At 47.8% G+C, this 20,506-nt stretch overlaps 1 protein-coding gene across 1 annotated transcript in view; it reads left to right on the top strand.

Annotated features, from left to right (window-relative positions):
• Window positions 1-7,496, top strand: part of MED13 (mediator complex subunit 13) — a 138,975-nt gene extending 131,479 nt beyond the window's left edge. Inside the window, exons 28-31 of the mRNA XM_048518588.1 lie at window positions 83-231; window positions 1,539-1,712; window positions 5,189-5,289; window positions 6,409-7,496. Coding sequence (XP_048374545.1) covers window positions 83-231; window positions 1,539-1,712; window positions 5,189-5,289; window positions 6,409-6,541 — 557 coding nt within the window. The 3' untranslated portion in view covers window positions 6,542-7,496. The remainder of the gene's footprint in view (window positions 1-82; window positions 232-1,538; window positions 1,713-5,188; window positions 5,290-6,408) is intronic.
• The last annotated feature ends 13,010 nt before the right edge of the window (window positions 7,497-20,506 follow it).

Below are 20,506 nucleotides of genomic sequence, written 5' to 3'. Positions count from 1 at the left end.
CCTGCTCTTAGCCACTACGCCACTGCTGCTCTCAAAGAGGGCAATTTTTGTTAAAGGACACACTGTCCTTGTTCTTTTCAAGATGGAGCTGATGGAATGGGGATCTTTGATTTGCTGGACACGGGAGATGACCTTGACCCAGATATTATTAACATCTTGCCTGCTTCCCCGACGGGGTCCCCTGTACACTCGCCGAATTCCCACTTTACCCATGGTGGCGATATGGGCAAGGTAAGAAGTTACAACTTATATGCGGGGCGGGGGTATGCAAGTGGTGGGATTCAGCCGGTTTGCCCCACTTTGGCAGAACCGGTTGTTAAAATGGTGCTTGTAAACCACCAGGTGTTAGATTATTGGAATCCCACCACTGGACTGGTTGTTAAGGTATGTATGTGTGTGCAGGAGGGTCTGGCTTCATGCGTTACCCTCAATCTGATTCCAGTGATAATTTCACCTGTTGAATGTTAGTAATTGTCAGATGACCCCTGTTCGAAAGGTGTTGCAACTGATTCTTGCAATAGGGGAGAGTGAGGAGTTCCGAGATGTAAAATTACCAGAAATTCTACAACTTTTAGGGAGGAAAAAATGAAGTGTGTGTGAAAAAGGAAAATATGGGCATTATTTCTTACCCAGCCAGATTTAATGTTACTGCTTTACAAACACAAATGCATCATTTATAACTTGCATAAAATTCTATTGCACAGTATGTGTATGAAAATCAAGCAAAAAAGCCTTTATTTTCTGCAAGCAAAATTGCAAATCAACACATTCACTCATGTGTCTTGAAAAGGCAGGAAAAAAATAAATGTTGAAAATAGAAAAGTGGAAAATTGTGGGAAACAAAGGAAACGGGATATTTGGACAGGAATAAGCTCATCACGGGTGCAATGTGGCTTTCTAGGAAATGTGTATATAAAGTTAAACTTTATAGTGTAGAAACCTAGTGAGCTCTTTGGTAGTTTGTTTTCATATATACCATAGCAGATTAACTGCAGACAAAATTAATTGCATTTAAACAACATGCATATCCTTCAAAATATACTGGAGGAGAAATCGATCTATGGCTACCCATCTTGATCCTCCTTGATCTCAGATTGCCAATGCCTTAGTAGACCAGGTGCTCGGGAGCAGCAGCAGGCCCTTGCTTTCACATCCTGCACGTGAGCTCCCAAAGGCACCTGGTGGGCCACTGCGAGTAGCAGAGAGCTGGACTAGATGGACTCTGGTCTGATCCAGCAGGCTAGTTCTTATGTTCCTATGTATGTCTATTGAGCACACAAGGTAATCATCTAGTAATGTAGATTAGTTAGCATAAAATCGTAGTGCGCGTTTTGAATTAAGAAAACCCTGCTTAAAAAAAAACTCCACTCAGTCTGTATGTCTCATTGAAGGGACTTACTTTTAGCACTCCTCACAATTCACCCCCTTCACTCCTCAGGAAAGGGTTATATTGTAATACTTGCAGAAGTGCCTTTTGTGTATTTCTAATGGCCTTTCCCCTGTTCCTTACCAACTCCCACCTGCTGTTCGTTGCACAGGGCCAAGGGACAGATCGGTTGCTCTCCACAGAGTCGCACGATGAGGTCACGAACATTCTGCAGCAGCCCTTGGCTCTCGGCTACTTCGTATCCACTGCCAAAGCAGGTCCGTTGCCTGACTGGTTTTGGTCAGCATGTCCACAAGCACAAAATCAGTGCCCCCTGTTTCTTAAGGTAAGGCATCCGGGTGGTTTGTTTGGATGGTTTTTACATTCCGGCAGGGGTCAGGGGCTACGTGCGAGTCCCTAGAGCAGTGATAGCGAACCTTTTCGAGGCTGAGTGCCCAAATTGTAACCCAAAACCCACTTATTTATTGCAAAGTGCCAACACGGCAATTTAACCTGTATACTGAGGTTTTAGTTTAGGAAAAAATGGTTGGCTCCAAGGCGTGCATTACTCGGGAGTAAGCTTGGTGTTAGTTGGTGGCTTTGCTTTGAAGCAACCGTGCAACTCTTTGAACAGGTGAATCACAACCCTAGGAGGGTTTACTCAGAAGCAAGCCCCATTGCCAGCAACCGAGCTTACTCCCAGGCTTTAGTTCTTTGCAGGAAAGTCAGTGGGGTTTAACAGCGCTTAACAGGGTTACCTACTTCTTCCCCAAAACTAGGTCTTTGGTTTAATGCTAATAATTGAGCCCAGCGGCCCAGGCCAACCTAGATGTGTGTGTGTGTGTGTGTGTGTCGTCCCCCCCCCACACACACACACACACTACGAACTTTGTGCATGCCCACAGAGGGGGCACTGAGTGCCACCTCTGGCACACCTCTGGTTTCCTAGAGCAGTGGTGGCGAACCTTTGGCACTCCAGATGTTATGGACTACAGTTCCCATCAGCCCCTGCCAGCATGGCCAACTGGCAGGGGCTGATGGGAATTGTAGTCCATAACATCTGGAGTGCCAAAGGTTCGCCACCATAGCCCTAGAGGATCAGCATGGGACATCATGTGAGTGGCAGGGCAGAGCCAAGATGGAATGTGTTCTTGCAGAAGACGGGCAGGAAGGGAGCCGTGTTCCACAAAGGAGTGATTAAGCAGGAGTAGGTGGAACTGGAAATGGGTTTGAAACATCCTGTTACACCCAGCAGCCAACCAGTTGCCCTGGAGAGCCAGACAAACAGGGCGCAGAGGCCAAGACCCTCCCCTAATATTAAGGGGAGGTTTGCTGAAGGTAGAGGCTGCCTTCAGTCACCATTGATGGCCATTGATGGACTTCCGCATGAATGTCTCTCACCCCCTTTTAAAGCTATCGATGCTTGTGGTCATCACTAGCAGTGAATCTCACAGTTCGGTTACTTGCTGAGTAAAGGAGCGTTTCCTTTTGTCCGTCCTGAATCTATTTCACAACAAGTTCATTGGGAGCCCTGAAGTTCTAGAATTACGGGAAGTAGAGGAGAAAAAGCTCCCTCTGTTCACCTTTCCCACCCATGTATACTTTTATCTATCATATCCCCCTTAGCTCTCTTTTTTTCTAGTGGCGTTTGACTGGGTCAGTTAAGATATATTGACCCACTGCCTTTCCGATGCTATTATAAGGGGAACAGTCAGTGGTGAGATCCAAAAATTTTAGTAACAGGTTCCCTCGCCAGCCCCCCCTCAGCAAAGGGGGCAGAGGCATACCTAGGCTCAGCCCTGGGCAAAACCTGAGTTGGATGCCCCCCCATGGGCAGCCACCCCACCACGACCCCCCCAAATTTTTTTGCACCAGGTCATTTCTACATCATCATCACATTATAGAAAATGCCCCAACTCACAAATCCGAACACAGCAATGGTGAAACACACAGGTTCTTTGATAGAGACTGGTGAGATAAAAGGTACGAAAGGCTGAGAATCAATGAATTGCGGTACCAGTTCAGGGAGTTACATTATTAGTCGCAATTGCTATATGGAACCTTCACATTCAAAGGCAGGATGCCTCTTGGGGAGGCGAGGGCGTGGAGATGGGAAAGCGGACCCAATTAGTAACCCCCTCTCGGCACACACAAATAATTAGTGACCCACTCTCGGGAACTGGTGAGAACCTGCTGGATCCCACCTCTGGACTGGTGGGAAGATCATGTCTGTGTTCAATCTTCTGGACCTCTTAGTGGTTTTCCTTCGCATTGACAAAGGGTGTGGAACAGGGGTCTTCAACCTGCGGCTCTCCAGATGTTCATGGACTACAAATCCCATCAGCCACCTCTGGGGACAGTCTTGCAGTGGGCTGGTCTCCTTTCTCTAGGGCCGTGGTCAGGGGGTAGCAGAGGGTGAGAGAACCTCAGTATGCCCCTTGTTGGGGTGTGGGGTTTCTCAAGGAGCAACCCTTCCTCCCGTGCTGCTTAATCTCTTCCTGCATCCTTTTATGTATTTTCTTTTATGTACACTGAGAGCATATGCACCGGAGACAAATTCCTTGTGTGTCCAATCACACTTGGCCAATAAAGATTCTATTCTATTCTATTCTATTCTATTCTATTCTATTCTATTCTATTCTATTCTATTCTATTCTAGCCTGGCTAGTCCAGAGCTTCTGGGTCAAAGCCGAGGGCAGTTCTGCATAGGCTGAGTTACAGTCATCAGTTTTGGAGGTGACTCCTGCATAGATCACTGCGGGTCCTCACCAGGACTCCGTGGAGAACCCGTATTAAACCTGTGCTCCGTGAACTGCGTTTGCTCCAGGTGGTGCACCAGATCCATTTCCAGGTTCTAGTACTGACATTTAAAGCCCTTAATGGTGTGGGACTAGTGTACTTGTGAGACCACCTCTCCTGACATCCAACCCCCACCCACCCCTGGAGGGCATTGCGCTCTGCAGAGACCTTGTTGGAGGCCCCTGGCCCCAAAAGTGTCCAACTGTCCTTGACTAGGCCCAGGGCATTTTTGACCCCAGCCTGGTGGAATGCTCTGTCTAGTGAGACCAGGGCCCTGAGGGACTTGTCACAGTTCCGCAGGGCCCGCAAGACGGAGCTATTCCACTATAGTTGAGGGCAGCTGCGGTACTGTCATTGTCCGTCTTACCTGGGCTCCCTTTCCCCTTTTCCTCCTCTTTGTATTATTGAAATTAAGATGAGGAGATGGTACTGTACTACCCTAATACCGTAATACCCTAATAGAACGACTGAATGGATAACATCACCAGCACCCCTAATACACCTTCTGTATAGTTTTGAAAGTTTTTTTTTTAAATTATAGATCATTAGATTTTAAATGTTCTATTATTGTTGAGATTGTGTTAATGTATGGATTGTCAGCTGCTCTGAGCCTACTTGGTGGGAAGAATGGAATAAAAATCAAACGAACGAAAAAAATGAGTAAATAAATAAATAGACTGGCAAGTCGACAAAGTGAAAGTAGAGGGAGGTTAGGCCGCAGGTGTAAAACTCGCGTCCCTCCAGATGTTATGGACTACAGCATGATGCTGGCAGGGGATGATGGGAACTGTAGTCCATAACTTCTGGAGGGACAAAAGTTTGACGCCTATGCTTTTGGCTGTCTTCACCTACAAATAGTGGAGCAGGGGCTGTCCACTGTAACTTCTTGCCCTTCTCCCTCTACTTTCACTTTGTCGACAGCACAGGTGACTTTTTGGCCTGGATTTTTAACCAGCTGTAGGGGAGGGATTAATGATGGTTTTCGATCAAATGCTTACTTGTGCTTACCAACTTCTTTTAAAGGCTTCTTTGCACCTCCATGTGCCTTCAGTGCAATCGGACGAGCTACTTCACAGTAAACACTCCCACCCTCTTGACTCGAATCAAACTTCCGACGTCCTCAGGTAGGTTCACTTGCTCTCTCTCTGGCATTCTGGTGTCACGGGAGGCTGCAGCTGAACTCCCAGCGGTCCACAAGACAGTCTGTCGCCGACCTTCTCCTCCTCCTTGCATGTGGAGCTGGATTAAACACTTTTCAGTTTATTTATAATGTTTATAAGCCCATCTTTTGCCTAGTCTTCTTGGTGTGGGACCTTCTTCTAGGCCCAATTAAGCTGCAGATCTTCATGCTCATTCTTACCCTAAACTGGGCTTGAACAGAAGTTTAGAATCCCGGCTACTGGTGAAAAAAAGAGCCCCAATTGTCTGGAGCTCTTGCATGTGGCTGCCTCAGTGAATTGGAGGTTAATCAGGCCTAGAAGTTTTCTGCTCACAAAGGAAGGTAGGAACAAACAAATGTGTATGAACACTTCAGTATACCAGGAGTTGGATTGCAGCATGCCGTGGTATCTTCACGCATCCTCCGTCTCTGAAATGAACCATTAATTATTTTAACATTATATTGTGTTCTTGTCACTACATATTGTTGCTTAACAGGGTTACCTACACTGCTTCCCCAAAACTAGGTCTTAGGTTTAATGCTAATAATCTCCCTGAAATAATTACACCAGTGGTTCCCAAACTTATCTGGCCTACCGCCCCCTTTCCAGAAAAAATATTACTTAGTGCCCCCTGGAAATTAATTTTTTTAAAATTTTAATAGCAATTAAACAGAAAGATATATGTATTAATGTTTCTACCTGTGGCCATCACCAGCCCCCTGGATCGCTGCAGCACCCACCAGGGGGTGGTGGCGCCCACTAGGGGAATCACTGAATTACACTATTATCACATGATGAACCCTGTTCACGCGTCCACAGAGAGGGCTCCACAGAGAGGGCTCTGAGTGCCACCTCTGGCACCCGTGCCATAGGTTCGCCACCACTGCCTTATGACAAGGAAGAAGAGCCCAGTTTGATTATAGAGGGAGTGAGGAGGGGCACCGAGGGAGCACAGCCTGGGCTTGGCTGAGGCTCACTGGGCTATGCCTGCCTTGAGGAGGGAGGGCGGGAAGTAGATTCTCGTGCGCCTGTTTGCGTCTGACGTTTGTGACCAACTTCTGGGGTTTTTCTTTTGGCTCCCAGGTTTGTGTTGGAACAGTACAACGCACTCTCCTGGCTAACGTGCGATCCTGCGACCCAGGACCGGCGGTCATGTCTCCCAGTTCACTTTGTGGTGCTGAATCAGTTGTATAACTTTATCATGAATATGCTGTGATCTTTATCTGAACTGGGCAAGCGAAGCAAGAAACACACACACAAAAGGGAAAGGAAGATCTCACCGCAGGACGACGTTAATTCTTCTCCACTAGAAGGCATCCTGTGACGGAGGGGGTCATTCTTGTTTCTTCAACGACAGCAACAACATTGTGTTTGACTTACGGGGGAGGGGGCACGTGACCCCTGACATTCAGCTTTACCCTGCCCTCCCCTGTTCATTAATATATTGCCTAGAACGGACTGGTCAGAGTGACAGATTGCTCAGTCGCAATGTATTATACCTTGTTAGTAGCAAGAAGTAACCATCTCTTCCCCTCCTCTTCCCACCCACCCATCACAGTATTTGTGAAGAGTATATGAGCCATAGGCCCTCAGCCATGTTTAATGATTATTTTAAGAAAAAAAGAAATAAGCATGGAGACAAAAAATAAAAGACAACAAACGAGGGGCGGGAAGGAGAAAAAACCAACCACCGATTTTGTCAAATTGCTTTTGGAACACTGCAGCGTTCTTGTATGGGATTATAGTACCTAGTATTCAAAAAAAATATGCCTGCATCTCTTATTTATTGTAAGTTTTTAAATGTATAAATTGTCTTATATTTCTTAACCTCTTTTATAAAAAACAAAAATTTTCCTAGAAGGTTTATACCGCCTTCTCTCGCTTTAAAGCAATTGATCTAAAAATATATATGTAATTGTCTTAATGGAAAGTTGCGGTAGGTTGCTTTTAGAGTATTATTTTTTTGTAAGGGGCCGGGGTGGGGCGGGGACAGTAAAAATTTGTATTTGGTCTTGATGTACAGTTTAATGGGGGAATATAGGGGGCGGGGAAGGGATATAAATGTCCATGCCATTGTGTGTGGGAGATTTACAGCTAAGCTGTAGTTGCAGAATTATTCGTGTACAGTAATGAAGTTCACTGTGTTTATATAAAATTGAAGACAAAAACAAGGTACTGGGTCTTACAGCAATTTTATATCACACCTTTGCAGAGTTAACATAATGGCAATATATTAAAAAAAAAGTGATATGGTAGGTGGTTTAACACGTAGTGAGAATTTAAAAAGAAAAACAATTGTTTTAATTTTTTTTGTATCTTTGTCAGGGGCCCTTCCCCACCTCTTCCCTTTTTTCAAGGAAGGGGGGTTATGCTTTGGTGTAAGGAACTTTGCTCTTTGCGTGGGAGAACTGGTGGGTGCTCCTTAAAAAAGGGGACGCTTTTTGGCCCCTCTATTCCTTCCTAGGTCCCCCCCCCCACCCTTGACAAATTGCATCCCTTCCATCTTCTTAAGCATTTTTGCGTTCACAAAGACCTGATGGAGCTTTCTGGCTGTGTGAATTACGGATTACGGCAAACTTGCACCCCCACCCCCACCCCCGATTCATATTTTCAGGTTGAGATGTTAGCCCAACTGTAGCCCCTTCGCCAGGGCAGGAAGCAAAAAAGCCAAGCAGCAGCAACAAAGAAAAGCCAGTCGTCTTGACTTTTAAACATCCGTGCATGCGTGTCTCTGTATGTGTCGGAATACGATGTAAATACGATGCCACTAAACAAGAGAGAAATCTGCCTCTGCTCCCCAACCCCCCTCCGTTTTCTTGTTTTGACTCTGTTGTGATAGATGTCCATCAGGACATGAACTCCTCCCTTGTAAAGAAAGAGCCATGGCAGGGCTGGGGAAGAGAGCTGGCAGTGGGGAAACAATGGCTCACCCAGCTTCCTTCGCTCAGCCTCTTCTGCTGTTTGGCTCAGCCTCCCTTTTCCCGGCCTCAGGGTGCTACTCTCTCTTCAGTTGCTCGGCAGTCCAGTTTTGGAGCACGCTCTTTTCTGTGCCATGCTGTCAGGGGCTGATGGGTATTGTAGTGCATGAACATCTGGAGCACCATAGCTTGGCCACCCCCTAATCTACAGCTTAATGGCTATGCTGGCAGGGGTTGATGGGAATTGTAGTCTATGAACATCTGGAACACCATAGGTTGGCCAGCCCTACTCTACAGCTTAATGCAGTGGTGGCGAACCTTTGGCACTCCAGATGTTATGGACTACAATTCCCATCAGCCCCTGCCAGCATGGCCAATTGGCAGGGGCTGATGGGAATTGTAGTCCATAACATCTGGAGTGCCAAAGGTTCGCCACCATGGGCTTAATGGAACTCTTGCAGGACTGGGTGACATGTAGCATGCGTTTATCCTGCCATGTGTGTACAAACCTGTATGCATGTTCAGCGTAGGAGCAGTTTTGGAAGCAACGGCCACCCATGTTAGGAAAAGGGAACCATAGAAAAGCCTGTTGCAGGAACTCAGCCTGATTTGTTGAGATTTGTTCAGCGAGGCTTTCTCAGCCAGTCTTGTGAGCAGCCGAGGTCGGGGACCGTTCCTCAGCGTTGCCTCGCGTCTCTCTTTCCACTTGTTGCGAAGCTGTCCGGACCACAGTTAAATAATTAAATCCCGTGTAGCATCCGTGCCAGCTGGCTGTCCCCAAGTATTCACCGCACACTTTGCCAGTCCTCGTTGTCGTTACTTTACTGTGTCACAGACCTGCCACTATTGACATAGCCTGGGTTTCAGCACCTTTCCACGGTCATGTTACTTTCAGGGTCAATACTCTGCACTTAACACTTTTCCTGCCGGGAAACATAATCATAATTTTGAATGGTTGTGGAGTGTACATAGGCTATAAGCATAGATGTCAAACTTGCGGCCCTCCAGATGTTATGGACTACAGGCTGACAGGGGATGATGGGAACTGTAGTCCATAACATCTGGAGGGCCGCAAATTTGACACCTGTGGGCTATAAGGAACCTGTATTTCTTGACTGATAAGGCTTTGCGCTTCTTCAAAGGAAAAAGGCCAATAGGAGAGCTCTGTATTTTGATATTGCTATACAAGGTTCGGGGACTGCCATTTTGATTTACTAGCTCTGTTGCTGGTGGGATGAAAGAAAAAAACTGTCTTTTTCGCGTTGGGCGCAGGGTTTTTTTTTTTTTTTAGATAGAACACTTTCTCTGCGATCTCAAGCATAATGTTGGGTTTTAAATAAGCTCAACATCGCCAGCTGCACTGACCTTTTCCATGTCCGAGGAAGCTGTTTGGTGTATTACTGCTTGCATGTGTAGATGTGTGCTGTCCATCAAGGGGCTACAAGTTTCACATTCAGGAAGGGGTTTTAATTCATGACATATTCAGCTGTAGCATTTCTTCTCAGATCATCAGTGTATTCTGCCTAGCACCTGTTTCAGTGGATTTTTCTCATGCTTCTTATGTTCAGTGATATTCCCCTATTGCATAGGTGTCAAACTTGTGGCCCTCCAGATGTTATGGACCACAGTTCCCATAATCCCCTGCCAGCATGATGCTGGGAACTGTGGTCCATAACATCTGGAGGGCCGTGACTTTGACACCTGTGCCCTATTCAGTTTGGATTCAGACTGTTGTGGTAGGTGTGTGGCTACTTGAAAGAACATCAGTAACGCATCTGAAAATCTTGATGCTGGAGTTCTTCTAATGCTTGTTCGCATTCTTGTTGGCACGTAGGAATTTACCAACCCTTTGAAAAGCAGGAATGCCAAAGATCCCCTCCTTGGCTCTGAAATATTTCAGAATTGGACAGCTTCCTATCTGGGGTTGGCCTCTTTTTCAAGATCAGAGGGTTGCCCAAGCGTGTATGCCATTGAGATGTACAGTAGCCTCTATCCACTCACTAATATAGACAAAGAATAAAATTTGTTTCATTTTACAGTTCAAGCTGAAATGTGGAGAACATTGGACATTTTTGTCTAAATTTTAAACATGGGTCTCTCTTCTGCATTCCACCGATTTGTCATTTCATGGTCGAGTATTAAGCATTAACTTGGTAGAGTGAAGTGGAAACTATCCAAACCTTGCTTCTTGAGTTACTCATGTTGAGTTTCTTAATTCATTTGTAGAGCTGCGTAAGAGATTGTGTGGCTGTTGCATACTTCGCAGCAATTGTTAGCAGAGATGCAAAGGCGGACATGGAAAATCTTAGGCTACTTAGCGTGTTATCGTTGACCTGAATGAGGCAGTACTCGTTTCCAAGGCCGCCAGCAATGTAAACTTGGTTTCTCAAAATTTTTCATTTTGTATGTCTGTCAGAATGATGCTGTTAACTTAATGCACTCCCTGTTTCTCGTCTTTTGGTAGCTTTTAGTTAAATGTCATGCATCGATGTGGAAAGTCCTGCCGGTATGTTTAATGAACCCTCTGTTGCAATATCCATATGTGTTGCTATCTGAAAAGATGCAAATTTAATTCCATTTGGAACACACTGTGAAGCTTTCTGTGAGCCGGCCCTTCGGACACAGCGGGATCTGCTAAAATTGATCCACGTGCATTGCAGAGGCCAAGGTTTCGTGCTGGGTGAAATTCTGGGTGAGAAATTCTGCTGAGATAAGAAAAGCACTGTCTGGGAGAACGGTTCCAATCCCAAATAATGCATGTCAGGGCCCTGAGTTACACTTTTATGTAGAAAATACCTTGAGTTGGATCCTACCAGTTTCATTGGCACAAGAGGAAGGAAAGCCCGTCTGACCCATATCCCGTTCTGTCTGCACCTTGTGACTCTGCCCGTGGTTCTGGATCCAGACTTTGCAGGGAGGAGTCAAAAAGAGAACCTCCTCCACTTGTGACAGTAGCACAAACTGGCAGGACCCAACCCGTCTGTTTTGGTTAGAATAAAAATGTAGAGCAAAACTGGATTTGGGGCAAGCGCGATCCTCAAGGCCTCCCTTTGGGGAAAGTTTTAATATATATATTATAGAGTCGGGGTTGTTTTTCTTGCCCCTAAACAAACTGGATTTGGAGAACCTTGGGGAAAGCTCATTTGGGTTCCAAAGCAAAACTGTGGCGGCGTTACTGGACACGCATCAACCTCGTCGATGTGCTTTTTTTAAAAAAGAAAAACACAGCTGGGTCACTTTAAGAGGTGGGGGAGTTCTTGAGTTTGTATTCAACAGTGACATGTAATGGTCCAAGTCTCTCTCTTTTTATTTAACATTGTGATTATTAAAAAAAAAAAAAAACAAGGAACAAAAACACTATTGCTGCAAGAATGCCATAAACACTGAGTTGTACAAATTGTGATGGAGGAAATGGGGGGAAAAAAAGGTTTATACTTTTTAAAAAAAAATTCAAATGGAATAAATTATTCATGAAGCCTTCCTTTGTTCGTGGCGCCTTTGTTTTTCCGGCATCTGGATGGCCCTGGCCAGTGACTCCGTTCTCTTCTTAAACAGACCTGCATCTAGAGGGCTTTTATTATTTATGTGCCCCTTTTCACACCAATAGAGTCTGCGGGGTGGTGAAAGCCTTTTTTTCCCGGCCTAAACTTCGGTGGATTTTAGAGACCAAAAATGAAATAAAATCTCATTTTTCATGGTGTCAGTATACTCCAAATCCAAATCCTTTATTAGGCATAAAACCGGTGTGTGTCATGAATTCCAAATACAGTAAAATGATCATTATTACACAACTTGCAGTACACAGAGTAAAAATGTAGCAACAGCTTCAGAGATTTCAGCATTAGAGTTATTTAGAAGCTTAGCCATTTTTACCTTATCAGAAAGAAGCACAAATCCTGTTGGTAGTACAGTTCTCAAATCAGTTCTGAAGTTGTTATATTTTGAACAGTGAAGCAGAATATGAGAAAGTGAATCAGTTGTATCAGGACAGAATCGACAGCAATACTCATTTTGTGGGATATTAGAGAAGCGACCTTGGAGATGTACTGACGGAAAAGAGTTACACCTTGCTCTCGTCATGACCCATCTGCAGTGAAGTGTCAGTATACTGTATACTGCAGTTTGAGTTGTTACGGACCTACTACAACTGCTCCTCTGGGATGATTTCACTGCCTCTTTGCCGGTCAGAAGCATTTCCTTGAGCGTTTGGTGAGCTGTTAGGCACTGGATAGCAACAGGGGTGGGCCTACAATGGACTCGCATTCTCCCTAGAGCAGTGGTGGCCAACCTATGGCACTCCAGATGCTCATGGACTACAATTCCCATTAGCCCCTGCCAGCACGGCCAATTGGACATGAACATCTGGAGTCCATGAACATCTGGAGTGCCATAGGTTTGCCACCACTGACCTAGAGCTCATGCCATAAGAAGCTCACAAGCAGGAGGCGGCGCGATTCCATGCTAGTTCAAATGATCATATTTGAAACAGAATGCAGCTTCCTGAGGAATCGGTTTTCATTTTTTAAAAATCCAACTGTCTAGCCCAGGGGTCTGGAACCTGCGGCTTTCCAGATGTTGATGAACTACAATTCCCATCAGCCCCTGCTGGCAGAGGCTGATGGGAATTGTAGTTCATCAACATCTGGAGAGCCGTAGGTTGCGGACCCCTGGTCTAGCCCTTATGATGCAAAGAATTGCATGTTTGAAGGTGTATACTGACACTTGTCGCAACTGTAGATTAATACTTTCCATTTCTGTACCCCTTCCAATGATTCTATATTGGAAGGGGTACAACAGTCTTGTTTACAACAGTCTTGTTAAGGTACATCACAGTTATTCACAGATGGCATATTGGGATTGAGATTTACAGCAGCCGGCTTAAAACTACCTAGTCAATTAGGAGCAGCAGTGGGATTTGAACTCACGATTTCTCCGTAGCCATGCCAGGTGTCACTAAACAAAGGGCAGTGCTGCAAACTCCTCTATAGCAGTCTGCTGAAACTGACAATGAATAAAGTGTGCCAAATTGCACAGAATTCCCCCACATGAATCTACCTTACACTGAATGAGATTCTGAGTCGCTCAAGGTGAGTATTGCCTGCTCAGGCTGGCAGCCGCTCTCTCAGGGTCTTTCAGATCACCTACAGCCTGGTCCTTTTTAATCGGAGATGCCAGATTTTGAATCTGGGACCTTCTACATGCAATGAAGTAGTCAAGTAGTACTGTTTGAGCCATTGGCTATAACATCCAAAAATACATACAGTTAAAACATTCAGATTAAAATAATAAACTTATCTTTAGGTTAAAATGTAAAATGCAATGCAGTAGCTCTTGCACGGAGTCACAGTTCCTCCCTTTAAATTCGGCTTTTGGGGGCCGGATAAAATGGCACAGATACATGCATGGACTTCCTCGGTATCCAGAAAAACAGAAGTTCCTGTGGGCTGCTTTAAAGCTACCGTATATACGTTTAATGTATAAGCCTAATTCGCATATGTTTCTAGGTAACTCACTCTACCACAAAAAACTGGGAAAACTTATTGACTCGCGTATAAGTCGAGGGTGGGAAATGAAGCATCAATTGAGGCATCAGTAGGTTAAATGTTTTTGAATATTTATTTCAAAGAAAAACAGTAAACTGGCTCTGTAAGTGGAAAAGAGGGTCAACAAGAACAATATGGTGTCAACAATAATTTTAAAAGTACAAAAACCTTAGCTCAACCAGCAACGAAGCTAAAACACACAAGAGCAATCCTTCAAAACTGACTTCCTCATCATCATCTGTATGTCCAAAGGTATCCCATCTTTGATTTCCAGATGGATCTTAGCGGAAATGAAAAAGCTACTATTAGCTTCCATTGTAAAACAATGGGGGATGGGGCATCCCCTTTGGGGGTCACACAGCTTTGGATCCTCCTGACCCAAACTTCTCACCAAACCTGGCTGGTATCATAGTGAGATTCTTCCTGATGAGTTTGCCAGGTTTCCAGGAGAAGTTTGGTTCAGAGGGTCCAAATCGTTATGGACCCTCAAAAGGGTAGCCCCATCTACTAATAGCTCCCATTGAAAACAATGGGGAATGGGGGCGCCTCCTTTGGGGGTCCATAACTTTGGACCCCCTGAACCAAACTTTACCAAACTTGGCTGTTATCATCAGGAGAATCTTCTGAAGGTACCCTGAAATGTTGGTGCCTCTAGCATAAAAACTGCGGCCCCTGCTGGCCAGCAAAGTAAAAACACACAAAAATTTTTAATGACCCGCATATAAGTCGAGGGGAGCTTTTTCAGCATTAAAAATGTGCTGAAAAATTCGACTTATACATGAGTATATACGGTAAATTTGTTAGGATTAATTCAAAGACAATCTAGTGATGATTCCACCACCCCTCAGATTGAGGATTATATCTCACTCTTTCAGCAGGCCAGTTTACCCGTGTTGACAATTGTAAATGTTGATATGAGCGTGCCAAGGAAAAGGAAACATGTTGGGTCCCGGGAACTTAATCCAATAATCAGACTCTGCTTCTGGGCTCAGCAGTCTTTATTAATAAGTCCAGGCCATCAGGGCAGAACCAATTCTACCAGACACTCGTTCAGGTTACATATTTATCCCTTCAGACATCTCCCTCCTGTATTCTCAGAGCAGCACATTTGCTAACTGTTGAACCTGTCAGGCTTCAACAAAACTCTCCATCCTATCATGGAACATCACAGGATGGGGAAATAAATCTCCAAACTCATATTTCAGTGACTTTCTTACGAAGGCTGATATAATCCTTCTGCAGGAAACCTGGTCTATTCAAGCCATCCACTGTTGGAGTGCCTGGGTGCCTGGGAGACGCTCGAGTATGGGGGCACACCCACGGAAAAGGGTCTCTCACACTCCCCCGACTGACCTCTCCTTCCAAAATGTGGATTCGGAGAAACCGCTGAGGTTGCAAGACCTCCTGGCTCCAATGTGTACGTGCAACTTCCAAATCCCCTGCCCAAATCCCCCTGCGCCCTTTGCTCTGTTCATTGTCTTGTATCCAGGTGCTGCAAACCCCTGCCTGCCTTGTTTGTTTTCCCTCTTGTAAACTGTCAATAAAAGGGCTTGGGGAGAAACGGGACAGCAGAGTTGCCCCCTGCATCTCTCACTTGCTGAAACGACATGCTGTCTCCGTTGCTGTAAGACTACAATCCACATGAAGGGTTATGAATCCTACTGCTTACCAGCATCCAAAATATGTAGCACCTTCCTTATGAGGAGAGGCTGCAGCGTTTGGGACTCTTTAGTTTGGAGAGGAGACGTCTGAGGGGGGATATGATTGAAGTCTGTAAAATTATGCATGGGGTAGAAAATGTTGACAGAGAGAAATTTTTCTCCCTTTCTCACAATACTAGAACCAGGGGGCATCCATTGAAAATGCTGGGGGAAGAATTAGGACTAATCAAAGGAAACACTTCTTCACGCAACGTGTGATTGGTGTTTGGAATATGCTGCCGCAGGAGGTGGTGATGGCCACTAACCTGGATAGCTTTAAAAGGGGCTTGGACAGATTTATGGAGGAGAAGTCGATCTCTGGCTACCAATCTTGATCCTCCTTGATCTGAGATTGCAAATGCCTTAACAGACCAGGTGCTCAGGAGCAGCAGCAGCAGAAGGCCATTGCTTTCATCTCCTGCACGTGAGCTCCCAAAGGCACCTGGTGGGCCACTGTGAGTAGCAGAGAGCTGGACTAGATGGACTCTGGTCTGATCCAGCTGGCTTGTTCTTATGTTTTTATGTAGGGCTGGTCACCCTTCCGGTGGCCTCTGCACACTGGTATCTACCGCACTTAGTGCCAGTGCACTCCAGTCTCTCCCCCAAGTAGCCCAGGCCATTATGATCCACCGGGAGACCAACCCACTGATTTTTGTCAATGTCTACATCCCTCCTGGTTTGCTAAAGAATCCCCTAGACAACATATGGGATAAACTATCCATTTTCCTTGAAGGTCTTGAATCTGACTATTCCTCAAGCGAAATCCTACTGTTTGGAGATTTCAACGCCAGACTGGGCACTGACCTACTAACTCTTCTGGCACACGAGGGGCTCGACGATGCCTACTCCACCTCCCTCCTACTTCCCACTGCTTGCAAGTCAAAGGACTCTTGCATAAATGCAGCTGGCAAGAATCTGCTTGTACCCAGCACGAAGGTTATGCTATCAGCAGCAGGGGGTCAGATAACAACTCTTTCCCATGGTACCAGCATGTCAGGTGAGGCCTAGTTGTCTAAATGTTACAAGCAGTCATAAATTCAGTCTAAGCCAGCAATGAATACATATATCAAAAGTGTAAAGGATATGGCATACCAGGCACAACTCTGACAAAAACAGCTTTCAACTGGATGTTTTATTGACCGTGCTACAATGGCCAGTGCCTCTAGCCCCCTCCCCACCAAAGTGCAACTGAAAGTGGAAATCAAGCCCTAGCCAGAAGATGGATTGCTATTGGAGCAGGAGCAGCAGTGGCGTAGTGGTTAAGAGCAGGTGCATTCTAATCTGGAGGAAGCGGGTTTGATTCCCCGCTCTGCCGCTTGAGCTGTGGAGGCTTCTCTGGGAAATTCAGATTAGCCTGTACACTCCCACACACGCCAGCTGGGTGACCTTGGGCTAGTCACAGTTCTTCGGAGCTATCTCATCCGCCCTACCTACCTCTCAGGGTGTTTGTTGTGAGGGGGGAAGGGAAAGGAATTTGTCAGCCCCTTTGAGTCTCCTTGCAGGAGAGAAAGGGGGGATATAAATCCAACTCTTATTGTTATTATTGACTTTCCCCAGGGAAATGAGATTCCCTAACAGGAAGCTTAGAAGATCTTTTCTTGTCAACTCAGGACCACGAGACCTTGGGAGAGCTGCTGCCAGTCTCACTAGGCAATACTGAGACTGATGGACCAAGGCAGCTTCAAGGGCCCCTGCACTGCATACCACAACGACTGTCCCGAGGTGTTCCCCCCCTTGCCTGCCGGAGAAAAGGGCACGACGCATGGACGTAGGTAAGGGGGGGGTTCTCGGGTTTGAACCCCCCCATTCATGTCTGAAGCTCCGCCCCTCCATTTGTGGGTTTTAAAAACATTTTAGTGCTTTTTCGGTTTTTGGCCTGCAGGGGGCGCATTGTTTGGGCTAGCAGCACCAAACTTTCAGGGATTGTTTGGGGGACTCTCCTGATGATACTATCCTGGTTTTGCGTGGTTTGGTTCAGGGGGTCCAAAGCTATGGACTCCCAAAGGGGGTGCCCCCATCCTCCATTGTTTCCAATGGGAGCTAATAGAAGATGGGGGCTACACATTTGAGGGTCCATAACTTTGGACCCCCTGAACCAAACTTCACCAAACCTGGCAGGTATCATCAGGAGAGCCTTTTATTGATACCACCCAGGTTTTGTGAAGTTTGGTCCAGGGAGTCAAAGCTATGGACTCCCAAAGGGAGTGCCCCCATCCCCCTTGTTTCCAATAGGAGCTAATAGGAGATGGGGGCTACACCTTTGAGGGTCTATAACTTTGGACCCCCTGAACCAAACTTCACCAAACCTGGGTGGTATCATTAGGAGAGACTCCTAAAGATACCCTGAAAGTTTGGTGCTTCTAGCTTAACAATTGCACCCCTGACAGCAGGCACCCCCCCAAAATTTCCCAAGATTCTCCTTTTAAATCCACCCCCTTCGGCATGGATTTAAAGGGAGAATCTGAGATCCTCAGTTTAGAAGAAGAAGAAGAGTTTGGATTTATATCCCCCCTTTCTGTCCTGTAGGAGACTCAAAGGGGCTTACAATCTCCTTGCCCTTGCTCCCTCACAACAAACACCCTGTGAGGTGGGTGGGGCTGAGAGAGCTCCGAAAAGCTGTGACTAGCCCAAGGTCACCCAGCAGGTGTGTGTGGGAGTGCACAGGCTAATCTGAATTCCCCAGATAAGCCTCCACAGCTCAGACGGCAGAGCTGGGAATCAAACCCGGTTCCTCCAGATTAGAATGCACCTGCTCGTAACCACTACGCCACATTGAAAGTGATGCTGTTTCAGGGTGGGGGATAATCCACCCCAAAACAGCATCACTTTCAATGTTGTTTAACTGGGGACCCCAGATTCTCCCTTTAAGGTGGATTTAAATGGAGAATTTGGGCTCTCTAGTTTAAACACCATTGAATGTGATGCTGTTTGGGGGTGGATTCCAGCATCACAGCCGCTGCCCGGGGGGAGGGAGGTGCAAAACTCAGATTTTGCACCAGGCTCCATTTTCCCTCTATGCTTCTGCCCAGAGGGCAGGGCAGGGGAGTCTGCCATCCCTGGCCTCGGAGAGCTGCTTTTATAAGCGCTAGGCCAGGGGTGGGGATTGGGAAGGCGTGGCCATGTCCTAGGGGTAGGTGGGGATGTGGCCCCCCCGAACCCCCCCATAAAAAAATCTATACCTATGTCCTTTGCACAACGCCTCCACTCACCTGCTCAGGCGGGCTCAGGGGGCTCAGGCGAGCCCTGAGAGGAGCAGCAGCAGCAGCAGCAAGGAGCCTTCCTCCAGTCCTCCTCCTCATGGTCCTGTGGAATGAGCAAACGGGTGGACAAGATCAGCCCCACATGCCTCCCTTTCCCGGAACAGAACTCACCCCCTCCGCCTCCCGTCACCCAGCAGCTGCCCCCTCCTCCTGCCCCCCTAGCCGGGCACTCCTCACAGGGCCAGGGAGGGAGGGTGGCCAGAGTCCCCCCCAGCGACGACGACGAACCTCCAGCAGCAGCAGCAGCCGCCGCCGCCGCCGCCAACCCTTCAGAAAGGGCCCCCTCCTCCTCCCCGCCGGCTGCTTCCCTCATGGGGCCCCCTGGAACATAGATGACAAACTCTCAGCCCTCCAGATGTTATGGACTACAGTTCTCATAATCCCCTGCCAGCATGATGGTTGCAGGGGATGGTGTCCATGCTCCAGGAGGAACTGAAAGTTTGATACCTTTCTTCATGTGCCCTCTATTCTTGAAAGAGGGGCTTGAAGGGTTTTTTAGGAACCAGGTCCCAGCGAAAAGAACAGTTGCACCAGGAGCCAGCTGGCCCTTGTGCTTTTCAGAAATGTGGGGGAGACTCGCTATAGGAAGAGGGGACCAGACAACATGACGTGTAATGCCTTCACGGCCCTGAGCTCTGGAGCTTCCCAGCGCTCCCGAGAGAGGGGACCCGACAACCACAATGCAGAAGAGGATGCCAACATGCTTGGGTGGCGCCGCTCCGGCCGCCGCCTTCGCACGAGACCGCGGAGTGGAGGTTGTAGGCAGCGGCGCTCCTTGCTTTTATTTCAAGGCTCGCGGAGCTGGCAGCCCTTTTGGATAACCGAGCCGAGAGGCAGCGCAGGCGTGCCCAGGCGCTTGCTTGTTGCGAGGCCGGAAGTCGGGGTTGCCTGGTGTCCGCACGGAGCAAAAGCCCCTTTGCAGAGTGGCGCCCGGAGACGCGCTTGCAGTTCATGCCTTTGGCCACCGGAGGGCAGCAGCAGCGTCCCCAGCGGCTCCCCTGCCCAAAGGGCTCGGACACGCCACGACCTCGACGTGCGGCCTCGTGCGAAGGCGGCGCCTGGGAAAGGCGGTCCTATGGGCTCTCGGCTCCATTTTCCAACCGGGCTGCCAGGTCAAAGAGGCTCGGGAAGTCAGCGGAATCCCCCCCTCCCCGTCCATCAGGGTCAGGGAGGGAGGGAGGGAGGGCGGCCAGAGTCCCCCCACCGACGAGGACGACTCTCCAGCAGAAGCCGCCGCCGCCACCAACCCTGCAGAAGGGCCCCCTCCTCCTTCTCCCCGCCGGCCACTTCGCTCACGGGGCCCCCTGGACGCTTCCGCCTTTACGGCCCCGCCGGCCAATCAAGCGGCAGGAGGAGGAGGAGGAGGAGGAGGAGGAAGAGCGGCGGCCCAATCGGAGCGCTCTCTCGGGACTCGTCACCACGGAGGCGACAGGGAGGGAGGGGCTCCCGTCATTGGCTTCAAACGCCCCCCCCCCCCAACTTGGCCTGGCTCCCCCGGGACCCCCCCCCCACGTCCTGATCGGGTGCAGCAGCTGAGGAGAATCTGCCCCACAGTGCTCGGGAGAGCCCCCCCTCCCGTCCCTCCCCTGGACCACGCTGACCGCCGCCTTCGCACGTGACCGCACGTGGAGATTATGGGGTGATTCTGCTATCTTCCCAGGCCTCTTTGAGCTTGGCAGCCCGTTAGAGCAATGTAGCCGAGAGCCCCTAGGGCGCCACCTTCGCACGAGGCCCCACGTCGAGGTTGTGGCGTGTTCCAG

Source organism: Sphaerodactylus townsendi, linkage group LG16 (assembly GCF_021028975.2).
Source record: "Sphaerodactylus townsendi isolate TG3544 linkage group LG16, MPM_Stown_v2.3, whole genome shotgun sequence".
Classification (NCBI taxonomy): Eukaryota; Metazoa; Chordata; class Lepidosauria; order Squamata; family Sphaerodactylidae; genus Sphaerodactylus; species Sphaerodactylus townsendi.
The sequence above is the reverse complement of the archived record's forward strand: the minus strand, read 5'-3'. Positions and strand labels throughout refer to the sequence as shown.